Source organism: Ictidomys tridecemlineatus, chromosome 8 (genome assembly GCF_052094955.1).
Source record: "Ictidomys tridecemlineatus isolate mIctTri1 chromosome 8, mIctTri1.hap1, whole genome shotgun sequence".
NCBI lineage: Eukaryota > Metazoa > Chordata > Mammalia > Rodentia > Sciuridae > Ictidomys > Ictidomys tridecemlineatus.
Window position 1 is genome coordinate 843,698 of NC_135484.1, and position 17,253 is coordinate 860,950.

The 17,253-nt window shown below is 53.6% G+C and overlaps 1 protein-coding gene across 14 annotated transcripts in view; it reads left to right on the plus strand.

Annotated features, from left to right (window-relative positions):
• Wdr27 (WD repeat domain 27) overlaps nt 1-17,253 on the plus strand; it is a 199,069-nt gene that overhangs the window by 126,823 nt on the left and 54,993 nt on the right. For 7 of the 14 annotated variants that reach the window (XR_013424648.1, XR_013424652.1, XR_013424656.1 and 4 more), the window contains one exon: nt 15,436-15,727. The exons of 3 other annotated variants lie outside the window; for them this stretch is intronic. Coding sequence is in view for 3 of the 11 variants with exons in the window: in XM_021723979.3 (XP_021579654.2) it covers nt 15,436-15,486 (51 nt within the window). In the remaining 8 variants the exon portion in view is untranslated. 4 more of the 14 variants (XR_013424649.1, XR_013424651.1, XM_078018657.1 and 1 more) reach the window with 4 other exon arrangements.

Consider the following 17,253-nt stretch of genomic DNA (forward strand, 5'->3'; position numbering starts at 1 on the left):
GGACGATTGCTGTTGATGTCCAGAGGTTTGATTTTCTGTTGTTGGTTGCAGTTTTGACATTGGGCCATTTTCATTATTTTCCATAGTCACTGTTTTTTCCTTGTATCTCATTTATTCCTTCTAAGTTTCCTTGTCTGGATGAAATATATAACTTCACTTATTTTTTTCAGTGAGATACTAAAAGTAAGTGGGATTCTTTCTTAGTTATTGTTATACTGTTGTCACTTCCCATCACACCTAAGTGATAGTTTAGCTTGGTGTAAATTCCTAGATTGACATACAGTAATAACTGTCATTATTGTTGTGATAATGATAATTGACACTGAAAGTATTACTCCACACCCTCCTTGTCTTCTGGATTCTATCAGATACACTTTTGAAACTCTGGAACCATCCATAGCTCCACCCTGATTTTTGTATTTTAAACTTGACTTCCTTTAAGCTGAACCTTGGGTGCTCAGTGTTGTTCCAGGGAACCGCTGTGTCTCCTCAGTGTGGTCTGGCTGGGCCGGGGAAGCTCTTCTTACCCAGCATTCAGTTCTCTTTCCTATACCCACCTTCCCTTCTTCTATTGCAATCTGGAACACGACTTCTTGTTTTGTTCAGTGTGGCCTTTGTTCATTCATCTCTTTGAGGACTCTAGGCACACTTATTTTACATTGTTTTCCATTTGAGTTCATTATTTCAACTGCATTGGGACCCACTTATCTTCCAGGGGCCGTTCAGTCATCTGTCTTCTTAACATTCAGTGCCAACATTGTTTCAGTGTCGATTCACAGATTCCCTCTGGTTGAGAGACTTTCTCAGTGTTTCCTTCTTTCTCCACTCAACTATCCTTGAGTTCTGGTTGTGCAGAGACCTCCTGCTAAATTATGCAGAAGCTTGTCGTAGGAGCTTGAGTAACATTTCCAGACATCTGTCTGTCGGTCTGTGGGAAGGCTGAGCCTCTTCTCGAGCCGTGCCCTGCATCTCCAACGTGTGTCACTTGGTCTGTGGCCAGTGCCTGATGCCAGCCGGCCGGGGACCCCAGGGTGGACCTGGGCCGGCCGAGAGGGCTGTGGTGGAGGATGTTTGTTTGCCTGTCTCTGAGCCCGGCTGTGTCAGCCTTTCCTCTCTTGATACGTTTAATGTGTGTAATTTCTACTCGTTTGGAATCAGAGTCCAGGCGGAAGCTTGGGCTGGTCTTGACTAGAAGTCTCCTTAAAATGTAACTCAAAGGGAGTCTTGCAGTTCAGAGGCCGTGAGAGGCCCAGCCCCGAGGAGGCCTTGGGTCACTGCACTGCCCACTGGGCTCAGGAGGCAACAGGGCACTGTCCTTGGAAGAGGCGGTTCTCCCTGCACTTGGTCCTTCTCAGCGGGGGATGGAGTGGACCGGGTCTTTATCCAGGAATCCCTACATTCCCGCACTCTCTTTGGAACTTTTGGTAACACTTTAGTAAGTTTTTGCTACTTTACAAAAAAAAAAAAAATTGCTGTGTTTCCTAAAGGCAAGCCGACTTTCTACTTGATGAAATACCCACAGGTCATCCCACCCTTCTGTTTGTGGTGGGTGATCAGTGACATGAGAGTCCTTCAGAACCGAGCAGAGCTGAGGGGCCATCTGGAAGCTGAGTCCAGGTGGACTGCATTTGGAATCGTGTGGGCTGGACGGGGGATGTCCCAGCACCATGAGCGTGCTCTGGCCCTTGGAGAGGCATACCCTGTGGCTCCTGGAAGCTCACTGCTCTCATCTCTGCCCTTGGAACTGAGCCCTGGCGTGCAGGACCCCCACCTGCCCAGCGTGGGCATTCAGTTCTGGCTTCACAGGGTGGTGCTGGGAAGGGGTTCGGCCGGCAGCCTGCTTCTCTGTGCAGCTAAGGTGAAGTCCTAGCCCCATGACCCCACAGAGCAGGGACCTGGGACTGTTTCTGTGGCTGCCCCAGAAAGCCCGCAGGCTGGCTCAGAGCCTGTGCTGCTCTCAGCCTGCCCCACACGGGCCCAGGTCCTGGGCAGCAGGTCTGTGCTGCGCTCACTGGGCCACCGTGGGCTCCCAGGGCTCGCAGAGGCAAGCTGGTGTGTGGCCTGGGCTGTTGCAAGTGACGGCAGCCAAGCCTTGGTCAGCTTCTGTGGCTGCTGACTGCCTGTAGCCACACACAGGCAGATGACGATGCAGGGCAGCCTGAGGTCAGGTAGGACGCTGTGCGGCGAGGTTCCCGGGGTGGGAGGGACACAGCGGCTGGGCTCTGCTCTTGCCAGGACCCCTGGGCTTCTCCTTTGTGCTGGGCTCTGTGCAGCAGATGTGCCTGGCTGTGGTGATCTGGTCCTGTAGGTGGCCCCTCCTGGTGCTGGCCGCTCCAGCGGGCTTCTGTGCCCCCAGGTGAGTGCCGCCCACGTGGCAGAACCACCTACTGGGACGCAGCATGTGAAGTCGGCTTCCTGGAGTATGTGTGGGGAGCAAGCCAAGGTTTCCCAGGCGCTCCCAGATGTGGGGCCGGGGTCTGGACCCAGGGAGATGCTGATCTGGATTAGAGGTTTGAGAAATAATGGAATTATGGAATGGAATTCTGTGGAGAGCTCGGCTTTGGCTGCTTGTCGGAACTGTCTGGAGAGATTTCGGGTTGATGGTGCCAGGCCCAACCTGGAAACTCTGAGCTAACCGATCGGGAGTGGGATCTGACCAGCAGCCAACTGTGCTCAGGAAGCCTGAGGACCAGGACAAGAGCCGGCAGGGGCTGAGTGCGTGTCCATGTGGCGAGGCCTCGGGGGAGCGAACAGCGCACGTGGCGCTGGGTCGGGGGTCCCAGACCTGAAAACAGAGTGTCACCATCCTGGCTGGCCTGTGAGTCGTGGGGGACACTGTCTAATCTAATCCAGCACCATCTAATCTAAAAAAGAAGTCTAGTTTTAGGTGTTTAAAACTTGTTAAAGGTCTTTATTTTGCAAGTGTGGTACACAGGCATCTGTTGAAAGTTAGATTTAAGCACACATCAAATCTATAGCTGGGATGAACTTTCCTGACTTATCTTTGTGGCTGTTATGGTTTTTAATCACTGTATACAGTTGGACATATTCATGGGGTGCAGTGTGATCTTTCAGCACAGCCGCTCTCCACCTCCGTGCCCAAGATCCTGTCCAGGATGTTCACGTCAGGGTGATGAGCTACTTGTAGGCTTTCAATCCAAACTAACCCTCTGCAGTGGCTGCTCTGTCCGAGTGTCTGCTCAAGAGGCCACGTCTCCGGGGGAGGACTTGCAGCTGGGTGCCTGTGGAGGAAGCTGCTCAGTGCCAGGCAGGGGGTCAGCAGGGCTCTGTCATGGTGTGTCCTGCTGCTCTGTGGCCCTTATGGGTCAGTGGGGTCTAGACATTGGTGTCAGGATGGAGAGCAGGGGTCACCTTCCACATTAAAGCCAGGTGCATCGTAAGAATTATTAAGATATGGTAAAAAGACAAAGACAGGGTTTGTCCTGTGCAGTGCATGGACAAGGGCCCTGAGCTGGCCGTGTGGCCCTCAGTCACCACTTCCTCCTGTCTTCTGCTTATTTTCTTATGAGAAGTAACTGGCTGAGAGCGGGCAGCGTGGGACAGGGGCCTCAATGGATGGTGGAGAGCGGGCAGCAGTCTCCCCTCGGCTCTTCATTCCGTCTTCACTTGGGGAGGCTAAACATCACTTCTTAGTGAGAAAGCGACAGACCTGTGCTCTGGTCTGCACAGAGGTCCCCAAGGCCTTGGCCACGCAGGAGGACCTGGCCAGGGCTGCCGACTCCCGGGACAGAGCCGTCTCTGGTTAGGCAGGAATCCGCCCAGGGTGGGGGGCACTGGTGGGCTTGCTCCCTCACTTCAGCCCCACGCTGGGCTCTTCTCCCTTCCTGCACTTCGCAATCAGCACCTCTGGGGACGGGGACAGTGAGCATCTCCATCATGACCACTTAGGCTCCGTTCCTGTGCTTGCTTCAGGGCCTCCAGCAGGCAGAGAGGAGGCTGGGGTTTCCAGGGGGACGGCACATCTCTGGAGGTGGAGGGCGCAGACTTGGACGATTTTCAGAGTCTGCAGCAGATTAAACGGAGACCCTCTTTTCCTGGCACTTTCAGTCACCCTCCAAGCTGCAGCTGTTGACCACCATCGAGGGTCTCGGGCTTGTGGCTGAGGGCGAGCACGGGGACTTCCTTAACGCTCTGCCAAGGTGCCCTGAGTCTGGAGGCTCCTCTTCATGTACAGACATCCCGGGAAAGCCTGGGTCGGAACACAGGCCAGCTGTTAGAACACCTTAGGCGTGTCCAGCAGGAACAGTGGCATGGCACAGCCTGGATTCATGAGCGCGACCCTTGGGGTGCACCTGGGCATCGCAGGTGGACCATCTCCCACTGTCCCAGGGTGGCCTCCCTGTGGGCTCGGCGCCTGCAGAGGGACTCGGCACAAGCACCTCCCACAGCAGGAGCAGGGTCTCTGAAGGCCAGGTCTCTAGGCAGCAGGACTCGAGCCCACTTGTCTTGCTTACAGGTGAGAGGCTGAGGTGGGTGAGGGTCTGCTTGCTGGACATAGCTTTCCTGACCTCTCCAGCACGGTCAGAAGTGGAAGTCTTTGCTCGTCTGGTTTTGGGTCACTGCTTTTCACGATTATTTCACTGCAGACACCTAAAGTGATTCATCGTTCATGACGCGGACGCTCCACTGCGCGGGTGGCGTCTGTATTCGTGCAGCCCTTCCCACCTGGCACCAGTGCTCTGTGTTGTGGGGTGCAGCTCCCAGTGCTCTGGGTGCAAAGCTCTGCTTATCACTCAGTAGGAGCTCGGGTGCAATTCCTTTAGCCACTTGTGCCCAGTGCCCTTGGCCTGCACGACTTAAGTCACCACCTGGCAGTGTTATTATCTTCTAAGAATCAAGGCTGGTTGGCTTGTAGCTCTCACACTGGGAGAGTTCTCCTGTGGTGCACAGTTCAACGAGACTGGTGGCTGTGCCAACCCATGTCCCGAACATGCTCCAGCAGCTCACTCCCACCCCGCACCGGGCTTCTGCAGGGGCTCCTCCCTGGACACCACATGGGAGGGTGGACTCTGTCCTGCAGTTTTGCCTCCTCAGAAGGTCCCAAGAGACATGGCACGGGGTGCCCTAAGAGAGTACCTTCTTCCCTTAGCAGGGAGCCTCTGCAGTCTGCTTGTGCCTACAGAGGAGGAGTGCTGCTCCCGGGGCTGCAGGCTCTCAGTCCAGCTGCTGCTGGTGCAAGTCTCCAAGGCCACCGGGGTCTTGTGCCATGAAGCACCATGCACAGCCCTACATGAAGATGTTTCCAGTGATGAGCAGCCCTCTGTCCCTCCATCTCCTCACCTGCTCCTCCACACAGGGAAGGGCCAGTTCCCTGGATGACCAGCACTCTGTCCCTCCATCTCCTCACCTGCTCCTCCACACAGTGAAGGGCCAGTTCCCTGGATGACCAGCACTGTGTCCCTCCATCTCGTCACCTGCTGCTCCACACAGTGAAGGGCCAGTTCCCTGGATGACCAGCACTCTGTCCCTCCATCTCCTCACCTGCTCCTCCACACAGGGAAGGGTCAGTTCCCTGGATGACCAGCACAGTGTCCCTCCATCTCCTCACCTGCTCCTCCACACAGGGAAGGGCCAGTTCCCTGGATGACCAGCACTCTGTCCCTCCATCTCCTCACCTGCTCCTCCACACAGGGAAGGGTCAGTTCCCTGGATGACCAGCCCTCTGTCCCTCCATCTCCTCACCTGCTCCTCCACACAGTGAAGGGTCAGTTCCCTGGATGACCAGCCCTCTGTCCCTCCATCTCCTCACCTGCTCCTCCACACAGTGAAGGGTCAGTTCCCTGGATGACCAGCACTCTGTCCCTCCATCTCCTCACCTGCTCCTCCACACAGTGAAGGGCCAGTTCCCTGGATGAGCAGCACTGTGTCCCTCCATCTCTTCACCTGCTCCTCCACACAGTGAAGGGTCAGTTCCCTGGATGACCAGCACTGTGTCCCTCCATCTCCTCACCTGCTCCTCCACACAGGGAAGGGCCAGTTCCCTGGATGACCAGCACTGTGTCCCTCCATCTCCTCACCTGCTCCTCCACACAGGGAAGGGTCAGTTCCCTGGATGACCAGCACTGTGTCCCTCCATCTCCTCACCTGCTCCTCCACACAGGGAAGGGCCAGTTCCCTGGATGACCAGCACTCTGTCCCTCCATCTCCTCACCTGCTCCTCCACACAGGGAAGGGTCAGTTCCCTGGATGACCAGCACTCTGTCCCTCCATCTCCTCACCTGCTCCTCCACACAGTGAAGGGTCAGTTCCCTGGATGACCAGCACTCTGTCCCTCCATCTCCTCACCTGCTCCTCCACACAGTGAAGGGTCAGTTCCCTGGATGCCCAGCACTCTGTCCCTCCATCTCCTCACCTGCTCCTCCACACAGTGAAGGGCCAGTTCCCTGGATGACCAGCACTGTGTCCCTCCATCTCCTCACCTGCTCCTCCACACAGTGAAGGGCCAGTTCCCTGAACTGGTCAGCTTTCTGCAGTCCCATTCCTCCTCTGACTGTGCTCTACAAGCCTCTCCTGCATTTGCAGGTTGTGTTTGAGAGAGAAGTCCTTGTAAGGATAAGTCGTCTCCTGTTAGATAATGAAAATTCTTTTGTAGCCATAGGTGCAGAAACAATGGGGCATGGATTCAACAATTGAAGTACACCCTGAAGATTTTGGTAGAGAAATGTGAGGTAGACCTGTTTGTGTTTGGGCCCTTAGTACCTTTCCACATGGTACTGCAGTATAATGGGAAGTTGACGCATCATCTTGTACAATGTTTGCAAATATTGACTCTCTACTTAGAGAAAAATGAAAGTTTACATTTAAAGAGTTGACTTAATGTGTAGATTCATACAGTATAATTATGTGAATGTGTGAAGTGGAACTATACGTAGAACCTCCACGAGAATATCTCTGATATGTAGTCATGGAAGATTTAAAACTTTAAAAGTATAAAACATGCAACAAAAAACGTGGTGTAATCCAATACTTGTTTTTATTCATGGGTCTCATGACTGAGCTTTTGATGAATAGTTGGCAGTAATATTAGAAATGGATAGGGAGCGCATATGACAATGGCCTGGGGCTGGCCGCAGCTCTGCTGGTCATCTGCACTCCTGCCCTCAGGGCTCTCTGCAGGCCTGCTGCTGCCGACTCCAAGCCTAGGTGTGGATTAGCTCTTGTCTTTCCTGGAACTCATTTTGCTTCCTAAATAATGACTCCATATTTGTCTTGATTCCGTCGGTTGTAGTTGTTGTCAGCCGAACACTCCCGTTCTCTGCCCCACGGGTCCTCCCTCAGCTCCTGTCAGAGGGCTGCCGCAGTGGTCAGTCATCTCCGTTCCTTTCCCACGCTCACACCGCTGCAGGTCTGTTCTGGATGCTTCTCGGCGTCTGGTGTCCCGCTTGCCGGTCACCTCTTCAGCCATTGGTGAAGAGCTCCTAACCATGGACTGGATGTTCATGTTGAATGTCAGTTTTTATTTCTGGTAGTTCTGTTTACGTGAACAACTTATTCTTTGGCTCTGTTTCTAATAATCTAAGTTATTTTTAAACTACAGATGACAGGTCTAAGTTCTCTGGCCTAAGAGTCTCGGTACTCTGTTTCTGCCTCACCTGTGCCGGCTGACTCATGGGTGGCCACGCAGGCTGTCCCCAGGGTGGCCACGGCAGGCTGTCCCCAGGGTGGCCACGCAGGCTGTCCCCAGGGTGGCCACGCAGGCTCTCCCCAGGGTGGCCACGCAGGCTGTCCCCAGGGCGGCCACGGCAGGCTCTCCCCAGGGTGGCCATGCAGGCTCTCCCCAGGGTGGCCACGCAGGCTGTCCCCAGGGTGGCCACGGAGTCTGTCCCCAGGGTGGCCACGCAGGCTCTCCCCAGGGTGGCCACGCAGGCTCTCCCCAGGGTGGCCACGCAGGCTCTCCCCAGGGTGGCCACGCAGGCTGTCCCCAGGGTGGCCACGCAGGCTCTCCCATGGCGGCCACGCAGGCTGTCCCAGGGTGGCCACGCAGGCTGTCCCCAGGGTGGCCACGCAGGCTGTCCCAGGGTGGCCACGCAGTCTGTCCCCAGGGTGGCCACGCAGGCTGTCCCCAGGGTGGCCACGCAGGCTGTCCCCAGGGTGGCCACGCAGGCTCTCCCCAGGGTGGCCACGCAGGCTGTCCCCAGGGTGGCCACACAGGCTGTCCCCAGGGTGGCCACGCAGGCTGTCCCCAGGGTGGCCACGCAGGCTGTCCCCAGGGTGGCCACGCAGGCTGTCCCCAGGGTGGCCATGCAGGCTCTCCCCAGGGTGGCCACGCAGGCTGTCCCCAGGGTGGCCATGCAGGCTGTCCCCAGGGCGGCCACGCAGGCTCTCCCCAGGGTGGCCACGGCAGGCTGTCCCCAGGGTGGCCACGCAGTCTGTCCCCAGGGTGGCCACGCAGGCTGTCCCCAGGGTGGCCACGCAGTCTGTCCCCAGGGTGGCCACGCAGGCTGTCCCCAGGGTGGCCACGCAGGCTGTCCCCAGGGTGGCCACGCAGGCTGTCCCCAGGGTGGCCATGCAGGCTCTCCCCAGGGTGGCCACGCAGGCTCTCCCCAGGGTGGCCACGCAGGCTGTCCCCAGGGTGGCCATGCAGGCTGTCCCCAGGGCGGCCACGCAGGCTCTCCCCAGGGTGGCCACGCAGGCTGTCCCCAGGGTGGCCACGCAGGCTGTCCCCAGGGTGGCCATGCAGGCTGTCCCAGGGTGGCCACGGCAGGCTGTCCCCAGGGTGGCCACGGCAGGCTGTCCCCAGGGTGGCCATGCAGGCTGTCCCCAGGGCGGCCACGCAGGCTCTCCCCAGGGTGGCCACGCAGGCTGTCCCCAGGGTGGCCATGCAGGCTGTCCCCAGGGTGGCCATGCAGGCTGTCCCAGGGTGGCCACGGCAGGCTGTCCCCAGGGTGGCCACGGCAGGCTGTCCCCAGGGTGGCCACGCAGGCTGTCCCCAGGGTGGCCACGCAGTCTGTCCCCAGGGTGGCCACGCAGGCTGTCCCCAGGGTGGCCACGCAGGCTCTCCCAGGGTGGCCACGCAGGCTCTCCCATGGCGGCCACGCAGGCTGTCCCCAGGGTGGCCACGGTAGGCTGTCCCCAGGGTGGCCACGCAGGCTCTCCCCAGGGTGGCCACGCAGGCTGTCCCCAGGGTGGCCACGCAGGCTCTCCCAGGGTGGCCACACAGGCTCTCCCCAGGGTGGCCACGCAGGCTGTCCCCAGGGTGGCCATGGCTGTGTTGCTGGTGAGGCCTCTGGAGACGTTGGGGGTTCCCTGTGCGGACGCTCAGGACACTGTTTGTTGCTGTGGGCTCCTGGGCTTGGACACAGCCTGCAGAGATGGAGAGTGAGGGCTCTTGTTGGGCGCCTGTGGCTGCAGGTGCTGGGGGCTTTCCTTCCTTAGTGGGGCTGGGGCAGAGGCATCATCATGCAGGCCCTGGGTGGCTCCCCCTGGTCACCCTTCCCTCAAACCCCTCTGGGCTCTGCAGCTTCCTCGTGAGAACCCGTGTTCTCCTACAGAGCCACAGGCTCCAGGGCTCATGCCAGCAGACGTGGCCTGTCTTCTTGTCCTCGTGGCCTATGCTGCAGCAGCACGTCCTCTTCAGGGCAGACGCGGGGTGTGGCGTGCCCAGCGAAGGGCAGCCACCTGCCTTGGTGGAGATCAGGACTTGCTCTTTGGGGCAACTCGGGCTCATTTTAGGACAGTGTTGCCCCTGTCCCTGTTTTCTTTCAGTTTTACTCTTTTTCTGAGAAACACCACTTCCCCATGGCGACCATAGTGGCCCCTGGTGCCTGACCCTGGCCGTGCTGCACCAGATTCTGAAATTGAATGAGGGAAGCAGAGTCCAGAGCTGGAGGCTGGTCACTGGACCAGCGGGTCTTCTGCTGTGAGCTGCCTGTTTTGTGGACTCTGGCCACCTGCCTCGCAGAGTCAGAAACACATGGCTTCCAAAGAGGAGAAGGAACTGGAAAACACATCAGGAGCAGACGCTGGCGGTCGAAGGCCTGGCCTGGTTCACTCTGACCAGCCTTCACAGTCTTGTGCACCGCCAGAGCCGTCCTCCCTGCTGGCACGGCAGAGCCCCTGGCTCCAGAGGATCCTTCCGATGTCCGGCACCTGAGTTCCTCTCACACGGCCACTCGCTGACTTCCTGTGGTCTGTCTGCCACTGACAGAGCCCAGCTCTGGTCCCTGAGGCCAGCCAGCCCCGGCCCCTGGTGGCCCCACCCCCTTTGCCCCATCCTTGCCCCAGCCACCAGCAGCACCTCCCGGGGGGCCACTGACAGGGACCCATACCTGGGAGCAGGCACAGGCTGGATGTCCTGCCACGTCCACAAGGACCAGATGCGGAGGGTTAGACTCCACCAAACGGACTCCAGATCAAGGCAGTAAGAACTGACGTGTGCACTGCTGCACTGCATGTCTTTCCTTTACTGATTTCCCCTTTTTAACGGTTCAAGAGTTTAAAGTAGAGGCACATGGTGACCTGAGAGGCATTTCTGTTGTCCAGGAGCCACTCTGAGCCAGTCATTTCTGCTTTAACATGTCCTTGGTATGAGATTTGGACACGTGTTTTGCAGACTGAGTTATTTAGAACAGATACACCTCATTAAAAAAAATCAGAATGCATGTGGTTTAATATTATTCTCTCAGATACAATCCAGCCAAAGACAAATTTGAAAATAAATATGATACATGCGTGTGAGTATAAAATGATCTTTGGTCTTGCAAACAAAAGCAATTTTATTTCAACCTGAAAGCTGATATTTTTAGCCTTAGAAATGAGCATGGAGTTCTCCCTCTCACGCAGTATGTGCATTCAGGCTGGGCTCCGCTGTCTGCAGACGCTGGTGACTGCGGGGACTGTGCAGGCTGCTCCCTTGTCTCCTGTCTCCTTCTGTAGGGGTGTGGGTGAGTTCCTGGGGCCAGGCCTGTGTCACGTGCAGACAGGAGCCCTCCGTGGGGCTCTGCCTCTGCTCCTGAGTCACCAGCACACACAGGCCCCCTTGGGCAGGACCAGGCCACTGCCTCCAAGTGTCTTTGGGCCCGGGGCAGGGAATGGGTTTTGAGGGCGCCCAGGGCATGGAGCAGACCTCTTCTTTGCTGCTGCTGATGTTGAGCTGGGAATCACGGCCCCTGCCCAGGCTGTGGGCTGGACACAGCACGTCCGCCTGCTGAAGCCCTGGCCTCTGGTCGAGTGTGGCACAAGGAGCTCTTAGGAAGCAATCAGGTGAAATGAGGTGGCAGAGCCGAGCTTCTAGCTGTCAACGTGAAGGAGAGGAGACAGGTCCGTCTCTGCCCTCCTCCCTCCTGTGCCTGAACTGGGGAAGGACCGTGTGAGGCCGTGCAGGGAGGGCTGTGTCTGGAGCCTCCCACACCAGCTTGGTGGGGAGCAAACTTGGAACTACCCTGCACCTGGGTCCCGCTCAAGTTGGTGAGGGCAGATTGGTCTGGGCCTGACCTCCCGCGGGAGTCTGCCGGTCAGCAGAGGTGGTCCTGTGCTGGAGGCTGGGCTCTGGCAGGTGACTGCTGGTGGTGGGATGGACCTGGGCCTCCTGTGAGCCTGGGTCCACTCAGGCCAGTGTGGGGCGGCTACTAATTCATTCTTCCTAGTTATAGGCATATTGACATTCTGTTCATTGCACTTGGTCTTTATGTTTCTGAGAACTGTCCCAAATAGGCTGTGGTAAAACTGTTCACAGGGACTTTTATCAGCATTCATTTCTGTAATGTCGGTGGTCACCCACATTCACGCCTGTAAATAATTGTAAATAATTTGAATTTCCTTTATTTTTCTCAGCCAACTTAGCTGAAGATTTTCCAATTCTGTTGATACATTCAAAGAACTAAATTTTGGTCTCACTGGTATTTCCCCTATTGTTTTGTGTTTTCATTTTCTTCATTTACTTTAATCTTTTAAAAGTTTTCTTTCTTCTGGTCGCCCTGGGTTTGGTTTGTTCTTATTTGTTAGTTGTCGATCTGACTTTTTGTATAAGCATTCACAGCTGCAGATTTCCTCTTTTTCTGGAGTCTGTGTTATCTCATGCATTATCATTTTAATCATATTTCACTGTTTTCTAATTTCTCTTGTCATTTCTTCTTTGATCCATTGGTTACATAAGAATAATTTTCACAATTTTGTGAGTTTTCAAGTTTCACTTTTATTGTTGACTTCCTTATTTCATCCAATGAGGTCAGAAAAGTTACTTTTTAATATTTCTATCGTTTTTCAAAATATGGAAACCTTGCTCCTGGCTGAACCTGTGCTCTCTCCTGGAGAATGTCCCGGGGCCATGGGGCAGAGTGCGCTGCTACTGGTGGGGGCTCTGCGGAGGCCTGTCCGGTCCAGCTGGATACTCTGTCCAGGAAGTCCTCTTCACACTTCCAGTCGCTCTCTGGCTATCCTGTTCATTTTTGAGAGGACAGTATCGAAATCTCCAGCTATGATTTTGATACTATGTCTTCTTCTAGTTCTTCATTTCTCCTTCATGTATTTTGATAGTCTGTTAGGGGTGTGAATGCTCCTAGTCATTATATCCTCTTGCTTCCTTGAGACATTTTAGATACTCAGTGTACTTTCTGTGTCTAGTAAGCTTTTGATTTAAAGTCTACTTCTTCTGATATTGATATACCTGCCCTCTTTTGATTATCATTTGCACTGAATATTTTTATTCTTTCAGTTTCAACTTACGTGTATCTTTGGATCTAAAATGAGTTTTTGTAGACAGAATGTAGTGGGATCATGTGTGTTTCTAATTCATTTGGCCAGTCTGACTTTTCTTTGGAGAGTTTAGTAAACTTATATTTAAAGTAATTATAGATAAGGAAGGACTTATTTCTGTGACTCTTCTATTTGTTTCCTGTATGTCTTATAGTTATTTTCTTTTATTTTCTGCATTACTGTCTTATTTTTAGTCTATTTTTTAGTAAAATGTTTCAATTTATTTCTCATTTCCTTTTGTGTATATTCTATAGCTATTTTGGGGGTTCCCATGGGGATTACATTTAACCTTTTAAGGTTATAACACTCTAATTTGAGTTTATACCAGATTGACTTCGGTGATGTGCGACACTCTGCTTCTTTACATCTTGTCTCCACCCTTTTTCAGTTGTTGAAGTCACAAAATCACATCTTTATGTATTTTGTTCTCCAAAACACAAATTAATAATTCTTTTAAATACATTGGTCCTTTATATAACAGAAAAGTATGGAGTTGTAAACCAGAATTACAATGATACCAGCTTTTACACTGATGATAATTTAAAAATGTATTTCTATTTCAAATCATGCAGATCACACAGAGGAGTCACCGAGTCCTGTCACAGTGTGATGGCTTTATGACTGCCCCCTGCCTTTGTCCACGTCCCGTGTCCCCCTGGCTCGGAGCTGCTGCCTGGTGTCCTTCCACGTCCCACAGGACCCCTGAGCACTTCTTGGGGACTGGTCTAGTGCTGATGAACTCCTTCAGCTCCGGTTTATCTGGGAAGGTCTTGCCTTCCCTCTTACTTTATTTTCTATTGGTCCTTTCTGGCTACCTGTGAGTTGCCTGTGACGGCGGAATCCATTTTCATGTCATCATACTAGCAGGGAGCACACCGTGGCCCTGTTCTGTGGGTGAGCATGGTGGTGACCCGGGACACTCCCCTCTGCTCGCCGTCTCCCTCCCTCCGCTCCCTGACTGTGGAAGCACACCTCTGCTGATGCAGGGTTCCTGGGGCACGTTTTTCCTCTTCGCCCCTCGAGCACACCAAGCCCTGCTCTCCGACGGGAGCTCTGATGTCTCCCGAGGCCCTGGAGTGTCGAGTCACTGCTCCTTTGTTGTTCCAGGAGTCTGTCAGGGCTTTTGGGAGTCTGGTCTCATGTGTCTCGGTGTGGGTGGCTTGTGTTCACCTTAGGTGGAGTCTTGGAGCTTCTGGGATGCTCACATTCATGGCTTTCATCAAATCTGGGGCGTTTTCAGCCATCGTCCAGATGTTGTGTCTGCCCCTTCTCTCTCCTCCGAGGCCCGGCAGTGTGTCTGTGCCTGCTGGAGGCTGCTCCCGGCTCTGCGTCTCTGCTCGGTGCATTGTGTCCCCCAGACCTGGCGTCTCTCTGCCTCGTCTTGGTGTGCCCCTGCCTTCTGCTGCTCGGCTCTGTCTCGGCTCCCTAAAGTCCATCTCACTTGGTTGCACGCGTCCCCAGCTGCAGGGTGCCTGCTTGGTGTCAAGGGCCACAACCAAGTCAAGACGGCGCCTGGCACTTTGCCAGGAGGAGTGTTTGTGAAGCCACGCCATCGAGCCATTAAGGTGATGAGGATTCCTTCATGACTGACTGCTGTATAACAGTCAGATGATGTTAATTAAGTCAAGCTGTGTGTAATTAGTTAGGTATCTATACCTCTGCTGTCCCGTAATAAAGCGGCTCCCACTGTTTCAACCTTCACAAGTTGCTGGCCACCCCCGGTTATTTTGCCCAGCCAGACTGCGGCGGCTTGGATTCAGGTTTGTGTTCTCTGTCTGCTGTTTGAACTTCTTTAAAACATAATTTACAAACATTACCCCAGCTTCCTTTGATTCTGTGAGCCTCCCTAAGGTGGCTGTGTTCAAGTTGTGATGTTGTAGATCCACCCTCAGGGTCTTCAGGAGTGTGTCTGTCAATTTACGTTTTCCTTTTCCTTGTATGGGCTGTGTTTCCTGCTGCTTTGGATGCACTGGTTTTGCTGGGCTTCTGAAGGCATAATGTTAACTCTGGAAGTCAAGTTCTCCCGCTGCCCAGCGGGCGCAGGGTCTCCCCAGTTCCTTTGAGCCCTTGTTCAGCGTCATAGGCCCCTTCCGACTTCTCTGATTATGCAGTTGCTTTGGAACCTTATTCTTCAGCATGTGGCTTCCAAAGTGGATGACGACAAAAATGAGCTGGAGCAAAGGCACTCACTCTGACTCCCTGTTCCCAGAGTGGGGCTCACCACGACGAGGGGGCCTGACAGCGGTCACCACTCTGCCATCCAAGGTGGAGGACAGGGTGCTCTCCCTGCCAGCTCTGTGCTGTTGCCCCTGGGATGTGTAGCGTGGGGCTGGGTGAGGCAGGTAGCTGCTCCGTGCTGAGGCCAGACGCTGACAAGAACTAACTGCCATTTGCAGCCCCAGCCTTCCCTGGGAGTTGTAAGCCCAGTAGACTGGAGAGGACGATTCCTCCAGGTTGGGACAGGCGGAACCCCGAGTCCTGGTGCCTCCTGTGGCCATCTCCCCTCTCCTGTCACTGGAGGCCACTCAGCTATGACAATGTGTATGTTAAGATCTCTTGTTACACACAGATGATGAGCCGCGACAGGGCTCTCGGCCACACTGAGGCAGCAGCGCAACCTAGCCTGGACTGGTCAGGCTGAGGGCGCACCTGTGCACCTGTGGGCTCTCTTCTGACAGGCGTATCCATTAATGAAGGACGGGGCTTTGCTTTCCTTCGCAGCTTGCCACCGCCACCGTGGACGGGAAACTGCAGCTCTTTGTGGCTCAGTGACTGTGCTGGGTGGTTGCTGGATGTGAGAGGAGAGCAAGACGTCCCTGCAGTCCCTCTGGGCCAGCGCAGGGAGGTTTCCGTGGTTAGGTTCTGCCTTCCACAGACCCCTCTTCCCTGGGGGCTGCTCTCAGCGTGGTGAGTCTCCCTGACCCTCAGCCCCTCACCAGGAAATGGGCTCACCCTATGCTGCTGCACAGAGCTGGCGAAGGTGAAGCAGCACTCAATAAAGGATGGCTCAGCACTTGCTTCACGACTGGACTGTGGGGAGGGCAGAGCTGTCTATGTCTCTGTCTTTCTTTGTCCGGATCTGTACGTCTATGTGCATATCTGTGTCTGTGTCTGTCTGTGTCTGTATGTCTATGTGCATATCTGTGTCTGTGTCTGTCTGTGTCTGTATGTCTATGTGCATATCTGTGTCTGTATGTCTATGTGCATATCTGTGTCTGTGTCTGTATCTGTGTCTGTGTCTGTCTGTATCTGTATGTCTATGTGCATAACTGTGTCTGTGTCTGTCTGTATCTGGATGTCTATGTGCATATCTATGTCTGTGTCTGTAATCTATGTGTGTGTCTGTCCAGATCTGGATGTCTATGTGCATATCTATGTCTGTGTCTGTCTGTATCTGTATGTCTATGTGCATATCTGTGTCTGTGTCTGTGTCTGTCTGTATCTGTATGTCTATGTGCATGTCTGTGTCTGTGTCTGTCTGTATCTGGATGTCTATGTGCATATCTATGTCTGTGTCTGTCTGTAATCTATGTCTGTGTCTGTCTGTACTTTTATGTCTATGTGCATATCTGTGTCTGTGTCTGTCTGTAATCTATGTCTATGTCTGTGTCTGTATCTGTATGTCTATGTGCATATCTGTGTCTGTGTCTGTAATCTATGTCTGTATCTGTACGTCTATGTGCATATCTGTGTGTCTTTCTCTCTGATTTTATCTATGTCTGTCTGTGTCTATATCCGTGTCTGACTATATCCGTGTCTGTCTGTAAGTCTATGCCTATATCTGTCTTATTGTCTCTTCCTATGTCTTTGTCTATATCTACATCTCTATCTGTGTCTGTGTCTATGTATCTGTTTGTCTATGTCTATGTCTCTGTCTATATCTATGCCTATGTCTATGTCTATATATCTATGTCTGTATACCTGTCTATGTCTATATCTATGCCTATGTCTGTCTGTCTATGTGTCTGTCTGTATCTATGTCTATGTCTCTATGTATCTGTTTATTTCTATATATCTGTGTCTATGTCTTTATATCTATGTCTATGCCTATGTCTATCTATCTATGTCTATGTCTATATCTCTGTATATATATCTATGTCTATGTTTATGTCTATATCTATGTCTATGTCTATATATCTATGTCTATGTATCTGTCTGTATCTATGTCTATGTCTATATCTATGTGTCTGTCTATGTGTCTATATGTATGTGTCTATGTACCTGTCTATGTCTACCTGTGTCTATGTGTCTGTCCATATCTCTCTGTCTCTGTCTAGCTGTGTGTAGTGTCTGTTTATGGCCATGTCTATAAGTCTGTGCATGTCCATACTCGTGTCCTTGTTCATATCTGCCTCTACCTGGGTCATGGATCATGGAATGGGTGTGTGAGCACTCTCTTCGGAGTGTTGATAAGCTGCAGTGGCCAGTCCTCACCAGTTCTGGCCTGCTGATTAGTGTGCCCTGGCTGTCTTGGGTTGCCGTGGCTCACCTAGACCTACCGTGGCCTCTCACCTGGGTCGGTGGCTGTCAAGTTCCGCA